At 35.2% G+C, this 12,933-nt stretch overlaps 2 protein-coding genes across 5 annotated transcripts; one reads left to right on the top strand and one right to left on the bottom strand.

Annotated features, from left to right (window-relative positions):
* Positions 1-8,016: 8,016 nt before the first annotated feature.
* On the bottom strand, positions 8,017-10,179 carry LOC115716869 (protein PARTING DANCERS). Of its 3 annotated transcripts, none has more exons than XM_030645774.2 (8): positions 9,976-10,179; positions 9,665-9,798; positions 9,494-9,582; positions 9,322-9,417; positions 9,138-9,232; positions 9,007-9,047; positions 8,825-8,908; positions 8,017-8,280 (listed from the first exon to the last, which is right to left on the bottom strand). In XM_030645774.2, exons 1-8 carry the CDS (start codon positions 10,028-10,030, stop codon positions 8,131-8,133), a joined length of 744 nt encoding a protein of 247 aa, XP_030501634.1. In that variant the 5' UTR covers positions 10,031-10,179; the 3' UTR covers positions 8,017-8,130. The 3 variants fall into 3 exon arrangements, with proteins under 3 accessions (XP_030501634.1, XP_060971578.1, XP_030501637.1); XM_061115595.1 differs by having other exon boundaries at positions 8,825-8,935; positions 9,665-9,789; positions 9,997-10,179; XM_030645777.2 differs by having other exon boundaries at positions 9,665-9,789; positions 9,997-10,179.
* A 113-nt stretch (positions 10,180-10,292) lies between these two features.
* LOC115715868 (uncharacterized) lies at positions 10,293-12,184 on the top strand. 2 transcript variants are annotated; one of them, XM_030644538.2, is made up of 5 exons: positions 10,293-10,441; positions 10,534-10,587; positions 10,701-10,752; positions 11,427-11,547; positions 11,716-12,184. In XM_030644538.2, the coding sequence occupies exons 1-5, from the start codon at positions 10,371-10,373 to the stop codon at positions 11,730-11,732; spliced, it is 315 nt and encodes a 104-aa protein (XP_030500398.1). In that variant the 5' UTR covers positions 10,293-10,370; the 3' UTR covers positions 11,733-12,184. The 2 variants fall into 2 exon arrangements, with proteins under 2 accessions (XP_030500398.1, XP_030500397.1); XM_030644537.2 differs by having other exon boundaries at positions 11,427-12,184.
* The last annotated feature ends 749 nt before the right edge of the window (positions 12,185-12,933 follow it).

Below are 12,933 nucleotides of genomic sequence, written 5' to 3'. Positions count from 1 at the left end.
CTTTTCATTGAATCGCCTTATCATATCATTGGCCTCCCTATTACGGCGATTCATCTCCTTTTGATGGGCCAGAAGGATGGCCTCTTAGTAATCCATCCACTTTAGGAATTCATGTCTCTACTGGGTGAAAGCATCATAACTAGCAGCGCATGGTTCTTCTTGTTCTGTTTGAGTGACCTGGCCTATAGCTTCTCTGAGCCTGGCCAACTCAATATCATCCCCAAGGTCCAAGTGAGGCTCACCAACGGATGGTTCACCAATTCCTAGCCATGTTTCTCCTGCGTAGTACTAGGGGACAACCACAACTGTGTTCTGTGGAGGCTATTCCATGTTGACAGGACCTTCTACCCAATGTGTCGTTGGTGGGTCTATCCTGGGCGGTAGGGGTTGATCATTAGGATTTGTTGGATTGGCATGATCAGTAGGGTTGGTAGGATTGGTAGGATTTGTAGGGTTGGCGACATTAGCCAAATTAATAGTGCCTTCCATGTTTGGAGGAACACGAACATCAGGATCGACTGTCATAAGATCCTGAGGAGGACTTGAGGAAGTGGAGAAAGTGGTTCTTCTGGTTAGAACCACGGTGATTGATCGGAATGAGATAAAGCTCTCAATGAAAGCACCAGAATGTTAACTCAAAATTTGGTCAACTGACAGAGGAGCCTTATTAATTATTGATAATCACCACGTGTAAATAATATCAATAAATAATAAAAGTAACACAAGAACTTATAGAGATTCGGGGCTCTTGATGAACGGGTAAAGACCTAATCCCCTTTTGGTTGTATTTATTCTTGAGACAGTACCACGCAGATTACAAGCTTGGACCTTGTAATTTCTAGCCATGACTCTCTTCAATATTACAGTAGTGAGAATTGAGTGTTACAGATTCAGAACTTGTGAGATTGTGTGAAGGAAATAGACTAAGTGTTTAGTGAGTGAAGGGGCTTGAAGGACTGAGAGAGAGGAGCTATGGGGCGTGTGAGACTTAGAGTTTAGGTCTCTTTTTATGTTGTCTAATGCCTTTTATATAGTGTGAGCTTACGAAAGATTATAATTCAAATAGGTAAATATCCCCTCTAAAATAGGGAAAATAACCTCTTTCTATCTTATATATAAATTACAAAAAAGATACTTAGATCCCTAGAATATTGGATAGTATCTTGAGGGAATATCCCTATCTTTGTGAGTTGTTGGATATGTCCCGCAACTAAAATGTAGCTTGACAATCTTCCAAAAGGTTCGTTGTGGACCCCACCATTCATTTAGCCTCTCTTCGAGGCTATCTATATGTGCTAGCTGGCCAGCCCTATTTTTAGTGCCTCGCCGACACATGGGACTTCATTGGCCAGCTAGGTATGTTCCGGCCAAAGTTCCCTGGCTAGCCATTTTCTTCTTGCTTGGCCTTGCTTGATTTCCTTAGAACCCTTAAAAATTGATATGTCGTGCAAGGTGACTTTGTCCAGTTATTGACAGACTGTATTCTACGTGGTTTCAATTTTGTCTATGTGGACATGCCACGCCAGCTGGGCAAAAAATTAGGATAACATATATGACATGGACTGATATGTAATTAATCTATCTTTATCAAACATGTCGTTTACTATAAAGACCTAATTCATATCATAATGATGATCAATTGTAGATCAACCTGGATCTTGAGTAATCATGATCTCTAATTCACGTAATTAATTTCTTTGATTCACTCATTAAAGTTTCTCAGAGAAGATGATTCTTAGAATTTTTATTTTGGGAATCGAATAATATGGATGGCTGGGAACATGATCTACAAATCATAGAATCTGACTTTTTTAACGGATCGAATGTTGATTCCCTTTAAATGTTAATTCTGGAACTGAAAACTTGTACACAAATTTAGATTGGATCTAAATTATACTTTCAGTAATGTAGTAACGGTACTAAAGGATAAAGAAGTAATTAGAAGAATAAAATAGTAATTTGACCAAAACTAATTATGAACTAACACAAGGAGGGCTAATCACTGGAATCGATTATATCAATGGATACTGTAATAAACTCAGTAAATATAATTCTATAATTACTAAGAGTTAAATTCTATATTTATAGTGGAGTAATCATGGAATTAATAAATAAGATTATTCAGTTAATGAGATTCAATAAATAATCTAATTTATTGGAGCTTAGTATTATAGATTCATAGTCCTCAGATCGCCACCTTGCAACACTGTCAAGGATATGGGTAAAGCTAAATAATGATGTTCAGAAAATTTATTTTGAATTAGAAGAATAGTAATAATTTATTTTGTAATAAATAATTTATTTTAAATTTAATATTTAAATAAATTGGGAAAAAGATAAAGTGTTGTCAGGACAAAGACGTCACCATTATCTAATTAAGACAATAATGGCGTCAGTCACTATGTAATGACACAGTGATAAGCGCATATGAGATAGGATGGACCCACTATATTTATTTTTGGATTAATTAATTAATTCAAAAAATAAATATTTATCTAAATTTGAATTTAAAAGTAGTTACAGATATATGTGGTAGTTGAGATTGTTGGATATATTTTACCAGGATCTAGATTTACTAACAAGTATGTTTCATTAACATCCTAATATGAATTCTAAAACAATGAAATAAACACATATAAAGTTTAGGAAACCTTACATTGGGTGCAGCGGAATATAATGACTCCTTCCGTTCAGATATCTAGCCCTTGATTCCTTTCTGTAGCAGAGCATTATCAATATCTGAACCTGGATCTCTTTCTCTCCTTCCTTTGATGCTGATTCTCCTTCTTGTTGGTTGATTTTCCACAGTGTTACACATTATGATTGAGATGCCACTTGATGTGTGTGGGCACTCACTCATTCACTCAAGGATTTCAAAATTTAGAGAAGAAAAGAAGAGAGAAGGGAAGTGGCGGCTATGTATAGAATAGGAGGCTCAACTTTCATCTGACAGAGTTCACAAAAGTTAAGTGTGAATGAGAGCCATTACTATCTATTTATAGGTAACCATCTAGGTTTAGGTTAGAATTATTTGGCATTAAAATAATGAAAAAATAAATGATAAAACCCATAAAGTGTGGCCGGCCATGGGCTTGGATAATGGGCCTCACTTATGCAATTTTGCTCTTTTATCATTTCTGCATCTCATTTTCTCAAAAATGCCAATTTTCAAATTCAACCATTTAAATGCCAATTCTAATTATTTAATAACTAAAATTAATTATTAAATAATATTGTCATTTAATACATTTATTAATTAGACATATAAAGTCTCTTAATTAATAAATAAACCTAGAATCTATTTTCTTTACAATTTCGCCCTTGCTTAGTGAAAATTCACAAAGTAGACATAGTCTAACTTTAAAATTATAATTGATTAATCAAAATCAATTAACTGAGTCTTACAAGCAGTATGGTCTCAACTAGTATGGGGACCATGGGTCTATATATCCGAGCTTCCAATAAGTAGATCAAGAATTTATATCTTAAATTCACTGACTTATTAATTCTTCGTTGAATCCATGCATAGAACTTAGAATTGCACTCTCAGTATATAGAACGCTCTATATGTTCCACGATATAGACACTTCATTAGTTATCCATTGTTATAACCCTAATGTGATCAATGATCCTTTATATAGATGATTTACACTATAAAGGGATTAAATTACCGTAACACCCTACAATGTATTTTATCCCTTAACCCTGAATAAATGATATTTCAGCTAAGTGAAATGAGATCTCCACCATTTATTTTTGTTTGGTTAAGCTCGAAGGAAATCATCCTTTACTTTCTATTCGCCAGATAGAAGCTATAGATTCCATATTTATGTTAGCGCTCCCACTCAATTGCACTACCGTGTTCCCAAAATGTACGTATCACCCTGACCCAAAAGTAGGCTTAACTAACAAATCAAAGAACACGAATAACACTCTTGAGATTGAACCTAATCATATCAGGATTAAGATCATTTGATTTAGGATCAACAGGTGATATCGAATTGAGTAGATATTACGGTAAATTCTAATATATCTAATCAAAGTTCAATATCAGTCCCTTCCGATGTATACTCCATACATCCGATGCTGGTAAACTTTGCCAATGTCTTGGAAAGGACATAACACTTATCCAAAGTGTAAGAATACCTATCGCTGATTATACCATCTGAGTCTAAATCCAGTGTTCTGACAAATCAGGGAATAAACTTTCGAACATATAATTAAGATTATATTCCACTGTGTTGACAACACTATAATCATTAACAAATTGATATGTTTTGGACTTAAATAGAATTCATACATTATGTACATATAATCATGAAATAAATCATGTGAACCATGCAACATTAAATGTTATTTCTGATCTATATTAATAAGTAAATCTGATTATATTGAAATGAGTTTTATTTAGGGCATAAAACCCAACGGAGATATTACCTCAAAATGATTAAGAGATTCTCTTAGGTAGTCAAGAGATTTTCTCAATCGATTATTAGATATTTAGTTTAAGCTAAATATTTAAATTTAAATAAATATCTATAGCAGAATCAATTAAAGATATTTAATTAAATATTTAAATATTATTTTAATATTTGAAAATAATAATTAATTTATTTAATTAAGCTTTTATTATTATGTTAGTGGTTTGAATTAATCTATCGATATATCCTAAATCTATACATACGTATAATTTAAAAAGCCTAAAAAAGTTAATCACATCATTATTCACTCAGAGAAAAGAGTAGTTCTTGCTCATCTGTTGAGAAAAAACTCAAGAACACATTATATAGTTTTATCCTAATTAGCCCATTCTAATCTTTGTGTGTGGTGGAAGATTTAGAAAATTGTGGTGTGAGTTCGTCATCACCATTATAGGATACAAATTATGAAATGATTCGAAGATATTCTGATTCGCTTCAAGAGGTAAATATACCTTTTCATATTTTATTCCAGATTTAATATATGTACATATGGAGATCTTAGAGTATGGTACAATGATAATCGTCATAAATACTTCCGCTACGTACCTCATTGAGTACTACAAACCCAACACTCGACACCTTTATAAGACCTTGCTCACAAGCGTCTCAACAAGCATGAGCAAGAGACGCACGTTTAAAAAAATTACAAAAAAATAGAATAGAATAAAATAAGATCAAAAAGAAGAAAACTAGAGCTAAAAATGTCTTAGCTAAGAATTGAACTTATTACCTCTTGGATAGAGTAGAAGGAGGATCACCACTGGACCAAAGATGATGCAGTGAAGTGGATGAAAAATCCACGAAGACCCCTTTATATACTAAGGGTTGCCTCAAGGTGCATGCTGAAGATAAGGTTCACTTCTGAACAAGATAAGGCCTTGAAGAACTCAAATCTCTCAATTCGTAAGGAACACTTGAAAGAGTTCTTGAAAACTAGGGATGTCTTAGCTAAGAATTGAACTTATTACCTCTTAGATAGAGTAGAAGGAGGATCGGCATTGGACCAAAAAGGATGCAGTGAAGTGAATGAAAAACTCACGAAGACACCTTTATATACTAAGGGTTGCCTCAAGGTACGTGCTAAAGATAAGGTTCACTTTCGAACAAGATAAGGCCTTGAAGAACTCAAATCTCTCAATTTGCAAGGAACACTTGAAGAGATCTTACGGACTAGGGGCAAGTATTAACCCCAAAAATTAATGCTACAATGGTCCGAGATTAGTCAAGCAAAGTGAGTTTTTAACTAAGTGTTGTCATTGAATTTAGGGCGATGAAGCCACAACCATTCACACTTCGAGTCCCTCAACTTGTAGACTCAAGCGTCGAGACAAGAAGCTTCAGCTTGCAAGCACATTGGCAAGGCTTGCATGCAACCTCAACTTGAAGAGTTCTTATGGACTAGGGGCAAGTATTAACCCCAAAAATTAATGCTACAATGGACCGAGATTAGTCAAGCAAAGCGAGTTTTTAACTAAGTTTTGTCATTGAATTTGGCGATGAAGCCACAACCATTCACACTTCGAGTCCCTCAACTTGTAGACTCAAGCGTCGAGACAAGAAGCTTCAGCTTGCAAGCACATTGGCAAGGCTTGCATGCAACCTCAACTTGAAGAGTTCTTACGGACTAGGGGCAAGTATTAACTCCAAAAATTAATGCTACAATGGTCCGAAATTAGTCAAGCAAAGCGAGTTTTTAACTAAGTTTTATCATTGAATTTAGGGCGATGAAGCCACAACCATTCACACTTCGAGTCCCTCAACGTGTAGACTCAAGCGTCGAGACAATAAGCTTCAGCTTGCAAGCACATTGGCAAGGCTTGCATGCAACCTCAACTTGTAGACTCAAGCGTCGAGACAAGAAGCTTCAGCTTACAAGCACATTGACAAGGCTTGCATGCAAGCAACTAGGCAAGCTTTCATGCAAGCAACTCGGCAAGCTTGAATGCAAGCATCTCGACAAGCTTGCACGCAAAGTATCTCGGCTAGCTTGCATGCAAGTATAATGACAAGGATTTCATGCAAGCATCTCGGCAAGCTTGCATGTAAGCATCTCAACAAGAATCCATGCAAGCATCTCATCAAGCATCCATGCAAGCATCTTGGCAAGGCTTGGATGCAAGCATCTCGGCAAGGCTTGTAGGCAAGCATCTCAGCAAGCTTGCATGCGAGAACCTTGACAAGCTTGCATGCAAGAATTTTGGAAAAGCTTGCATGCAAGCATCCTGACAAGGCTTGTATGCAAGCATCTTGGCATAGCTTCCATGTATGCAAACATCTTGACATCAGCAAGCTTGCATGCTTGTAAGCATCTGGACATCACCAAGCATGCATGCTTGCAAGCATCTCGGCATAGCTTGCATGTATGCAAGCATCTCGTCGTCACCAAGCTTACATGCTTGTAATAATCTCGACAAAGCTTGCATGTATGCAAGCATATCAGCATCACCAAGCTTGCATGCTTGCAAGCATATCGGCATAGGATGCATGCAAGCATCTCGACATTACCAAGCTTGCAAGCATCTCAACAAAGCTTGCATGTATGCAAGCATTTCGACATTACCTAGCTTGCATGCTTGCAAGCATCTCAACATCACCAAGCTTGCATGCTTGCAAGCATCTCAACATAAATCTTTCCCTTGCAAGCATCTCGACACCATCAGTGATGCCTTGCTTGCAAGGATCTCAGCATAGATCCTTCTCTTGCAAGCATATTGGCACCATCAATGGTGCCTTGCTTGCAAAGATCTCGAAAGAGGGCCATGGCTTGCGAGCGTCTTGACAATGCACTTCTCAAGGATGCAATCAACGCTTAGTAAAATTTTTCTAAGTGTTGAGAAGAAAATTAGTGTACGTGCAACTACAAGGACAAGGCGAACACGCAGATGAAGTACAACCAAGCTTCATGCATGGTCAGTTGACGAGGGAAGGTACAAGTAGTGGAGGCGTCTCACCAATATGCCCTGACACATCGAAAAAGGATACACTGCAACCATTACGCCTGCAAACCTATACCACCTAACAACTGACAGCAGTACAAGGCGCAAGACCACCTCCTACACTTGCAACCTGGAAGATTAGAGCGTCCAGCTTGTCTCCTGAGGACCACCAATATATTTCAAGCCATTAGAACCTATAAATACCCCATACCTAGATTTGAAAGGGGATTGGAAGATTTTGTAATTCAGCATTTATCCAAGCAATACAATCCTTTTCTCCTGGCTCTAAGTGTCATCTAAAAGTTCTTAATCCAAATTTTCATTTTGCTTAATTTCATCTTTGATGTTGATTTTCCGATCATTTCCTAGTTGACGAGTTCTTAGCATCAACAATAACATACTACTCAATAAAAGGCATGGTAATTTTGCTTTTCTCCTAAAACAAGTGTTTTTCTTTTCTTCTAACATTATCACAATGCAAATTCATTTGTACATTTAAAAGCTAATAAAATGGGAAAGTTGTTACTTCAAAATGTAGAAGTTTTGGGTGGTCCGGTTGGTCTTTAATCTTAATGCAAGGATAATGCTAGAATGGATTATGAAAGCGAGTACAATATATATTTAAAGACGGAAATGCCTAATCCAATTAGTCTGAGTATCATTTATCCAAGAAAATGTGACAATCAATGAAAATTTACATAAAGTTTCTTTTATCAGTTGATCTTTGGGCCCAGGTAGAACTTTGGATCCCTGAAAAACTTAAAAATCACATCTGCCTTTTCAGCCGATAGATCAGTGTTTTCCAGAATATACTCCTTGGATTGCTTGGCAATATCTTCAATCGAACCAATAGCCTGATTAAGCTGTGAATGGCAGAAAAGAAATATGTTAATTCAAATTTAATAAGCAGCTTAAATGAAAAGCTACGAAAGATTCATACAATACATTAGTAGCTCACCCTCCAACGGAAAGATCTCATCATTTCTTCAATTTGGACACGCAAAGTAAATTTTTGTTGTTTTTTTAATCCAAAAACTAAAATCTCGTGTTTGTCAGTTTAGAGAATGAGAGAAATAAGAGGACTCAATCTTAACAATTTCAATACTTCCATTGGAAAGACATGATTCTACAAGTCTTTTTGTTCCACTTCTCCCCGTACTAAGCAAGATACAATTTTAGTCTCTTCTCATTCGTTCTCATCTCCAATCATTCTTACTAAACATAGCACAAGTTTATAAACATTTGAAATGATGAATGCTATATATAGAAGCTTCTCTTAGTAAATTGTGCAAAAGAAGTTGGAATTTCCGGCACATTTTAGAAGAGAATTAAATGCATGGAAACAAGTAACACGGCACTGAAACAACATCATGTTCGTCAGAATTTCACAATGTTTAGTTATGTTACCGCATTTGCGTCATGACTGTCAATTCCCGGGATGGATGTAACCACTTTCAGGAAATAGTCCATTCCTTGCACTGTTTGTTTTCTCTTAAAAAACAAGAAAGAAATACCGCACTACAAATAGATTAGATCATGGTTATGCTATGTACGTATTAAACAAGGAACTATATTTTTCACTTACTGACCTCAGATTTCAATTTTGTTTTGGCATCTTGTCGCTTGCATACTGATATTTATATTAGTAATTTGGGGAAAGAAATAAAAAAAAACAATTGGAATAACTCAATGAAGTTGAAGTTCGGGAAAATTGTCAAACCTCCAAAGGAGTGAGCTATCTTTACAATCTTCTCAAACCCCATCTCTATATCTCGAACTGGTATAAATGTTGGCTTGCCAAGCTCCATTTGAAATCTTAACGAAAGATTCAAATAGAACTAATAACTGTTTGTACCAAAAAAGAAAAGAGACTCAATTGGAGAACTGGAGTGTTTAAAACTTACTTAAAGTAGGAACGAACAAAAGAGTCATTTTGGTCGTTGGTAGTAAGGGTGACGACAATATAGAGGTGTCCAAACTGCATCCTCAACTTTTGAATTCTGCACACGACAAATTCCATCAAACAGAAAGAGAAGAGAATGAAGCAACAATGACTGGGAGAACCATCTTACTCACCTGCCAAAGATTGTTGAGACATTATTTTCATCCCACTTGGTGACAAAAATGAAGGCCACAGACGAACCGCCACAATTGAAAATGAAATCCTAGAACGAAAAATGAGTTCACGATTCGGGTCTAACATAACATAGAAAACAATTGTATGAAAATTATGCCTACGGAAATTACAGGAGCAATCGCAACAAAGTTAAGACGGAAAGAATTTGCTCTTAGGAAGGTAGAGATGAAATTTATGAAAGATGAGTGTTGCTCCTCTCTCCATGTATTGCTCATCATACAAACCCCACCAACACCTGTATGTACTAACCCATTTCATAATCAGAAACTCACATATTTACATATGTACCGAGTAGGTTGAAATTTGAAAATAAAATGTTTAAATCCAAATCCAAAACCTATTCTCTTGGTCTTTCAAAACTACGCTTCGATTGAAAATTTTACATGATCGGAAAACGAAAAACAGACGCAAAGAGAAGCACCTGAGTTATTCAGCACCTCACCTCGAATTTCAGCTGCTGCTATATCATTCGCCATTGCCCAAACTCTTTAACAGAAAGTGACTCGGCGATTCAAAGAAGCGGGAAACTGATTTATCACTATTTATTTTAGAATTTTTTTTCTTTTCAGAATTATTTTACTTTAGACATTTGATTAGTAAGGCATAAACATCACCCGCGCGTTCTTGAGCTAGCCCATATATTGTGGGCCTTCATATGGATTAGCCCATTTATTTTCTTCTGTTCTAAATTGTAATGGGCCTAAATCTTACCCTATTTGATGTGTGGCCTATTCATTATTATTTAATTAACTAATTATTATCGAGTAGTTTTGTGAGTAGTAAGCAAAAGAGAAAAAAAGGAGAAGAAAGAATTCGATGGCAATAACCAGCTCCTCTTCCACTCCAACTTCTAAGCGTCTTCTTTTCGACCGGCGTTACGGTTGGGTGTAAGTCTCTCATTGTGCCAAAGTATAGGTACATATGTGCATATGTATGTATATATATATTTATGACTTTCAATTTTTGATGTCAAATGCAGAATTGATGAATGGAAGGACCCATCGGAAGAAGCTCTGTCCGGTGGTCGGGGAATGTTAGTTCTCACTTTCTAATTTAGGCCTCAATTTCTAACATTCTTTTATCAACCATGAATATGAGCAATTAAGTACGTTAATAATTTTTTTTTTTATTTATTTGGGGGAAAAGGTTTTGCATTGTGCCTCTGGCAAAGGGTTTTCTAAAGATGGCTTCAAACTCGGTATGAAATATTCTCTGCTCTGTATTATATGTATATGTATATTTATGTAATGTGTCTGTGGACTGGAATATTTTCTTTAGCTTTGGTTAGTTTAGTAAACTATAGTCAAGTTTAGCCAAAATTAACTATTTGAAATACTTAATTTTATAAAATAATCTGGCTGAAAATTTGTTTCAAAAAAAAATAATCTCACTGAAAAATAGTCTATAATATATGGTGGTTGGTGGACATACAAAATTATTTTACTAATAAATTTTTTTATAGTTATTTTTCTGATAAAAAAATTAATAAAAGGCTATTTTAAATGTATATTATTTTGACTTGTACAAACATGGGCTACAAAATTTGAGGGAAATTACTTGGTATATTATTGTTTTAACTTTTTTTTTTTTTTTCTAATTTAGATTCTTTAAAGTAGTTTTTTTGGTGATTTCTATATAGGTTGCTAAATAAATTTTAGTTGCGATTTAAGTTGTTCCATATTACAATAATAGTTTTTATATGGAATTTCATAAAAATTTAAAAAAAAAAAAAAAAACTATTTTAAAGTGTAAAAATGAAAAAACTCCAAAATATAACAACATATCATGCGTTTTTAAAACGGAAAGATTGAAGAAGGGCGTATTACATTATTCCTTATTAGTCTTTAAGTATTACCTCTAATTTCCTTGCAGATCAACCATGCTGCAAACTCAGCAGTGAAAGCTTTGGAAAGGCCAAAGCTATTTTCACCACAGCTACTCCAACCCAATCTTAACGATAAGCTTCACAAAATTAAGTCATTGACAAACTCCGGTACAAATTCTTTCCTTCCCCCTTAATAGAAATCTCTCATCACATGAACGAACCAGTTGAAATCAGTATATCATACATTGTTTAATTGTAATCTGGTTCCTCAAAGTTTGTTTGATCTAATATTACATTGTACCTCAGGCTTGTCTTTTAACTTCTTCATGGTTTTAGGGTCTAGTTTTCAGTAGAGTAGACAGTATTGTTCAAGATGTTGATGACGGCTGGTGTAGACAAAATTATGAAGGTCTTCAAATGGTTTATCGAGGAGCCCGTTTTGGGGGGCAATTAGTCGATGGTTGTCTCACTAGACCAACTAAGCTACATTACTTTTAGCCGAATTTACTGCTATTAATATTGGAACTCCACTCCGAGCTGATCCCCCTTGCTGTTTTTAGAGACAAACATGTTTGGATGCTTGAAATGGCAGTATAGATGTTTGGGACTTTCAAAATCCAAAGGATTAACCTGACACTCATGCCAAATTAAAGATATGCTATGTAATTTATGGATTACCTCTCATGTGAAGTGAGAAAATAGGATCATTTGCATAATATAAATATATGTGATTGAAGGAAATAGTTTGGGTTAACATCTCTCTTCCCAATTAAGTTAGTTCCAACAGGAAGGCATTAATGGAATTTATAGCCAAATGGGTTGACCAACAGCTTCTGTAAAGCAAGTAGTCATTGCAAATGAGTGATTTGCTCTAGCTTGAACTTCATGCATTTGCGCGGTCAGGTTTTATAACACGTTTTCCGTCAGAGACATTAGAAGAAATATTGAAAATATTTCACACTTAATCACTTCCTTTTCGAAAAATTGAAGTGATACATTGTCTGGCTTTTTGATAGTTCAAAATAGTGTGTATGAATTCAATATGGGAAATAAGTCATAATCTCTGTATCTACACCTATACATTACATATTTTCTCCATCAGAATAAATAATTTTGGCAAATCCGAAATGCGCTCTTCGAGTCAGTGCCAAACTCCAATTGAATCAAAGTTCTATTTACTCATTCTCTATTCAACAATAGCTACACAATTACATATTTATAGTGATTCACACTCTTTAGAAATTACTAATAAACCCATACACTATTTTATAGTGTAACACTTTCCCACCCTTCAAAATCACCTTGTCCTCAAGGTGGTAAAAAAAAAAAAAAAAAAAAAAAAAAAAAAAAAAAAAACTAAAAACAAGCACAAAATATAAAAGATAAAAACTAATTACAGCCCAATTATTCTTTTAATATTAAGCCCATTTCTTTCTAATTTCCTACTAAATTCTCAGCCCAAGTCCAAGCCCAAAATTCATAGGGCAAAGAGAGTCTCATGTCACTTGATGATGCGCCGCCCTTCTACTTCTCCTTCGTCTTCTTCTATTTTTT

Source organism: Cannabis sativa, chromosome 5 (assembly GCF_029168945.1).
Source record: "Cannabis sativa cultivar Pink pepper isolate KNU-18-1 chromosome 5, ASM2916894v1, whole genome shotgun sequence".
In the NCBI taxonomy this organism is placed as follows: Eukaryota; Viridiplantae; Streptophyta; class Magnoliopsida; order Rosales; family Cannabaceae; genus Cannabis; species Cannabis sativa.
This window is presented reverse-complemented; position numbering and strand designations above follow the sequence as displayed.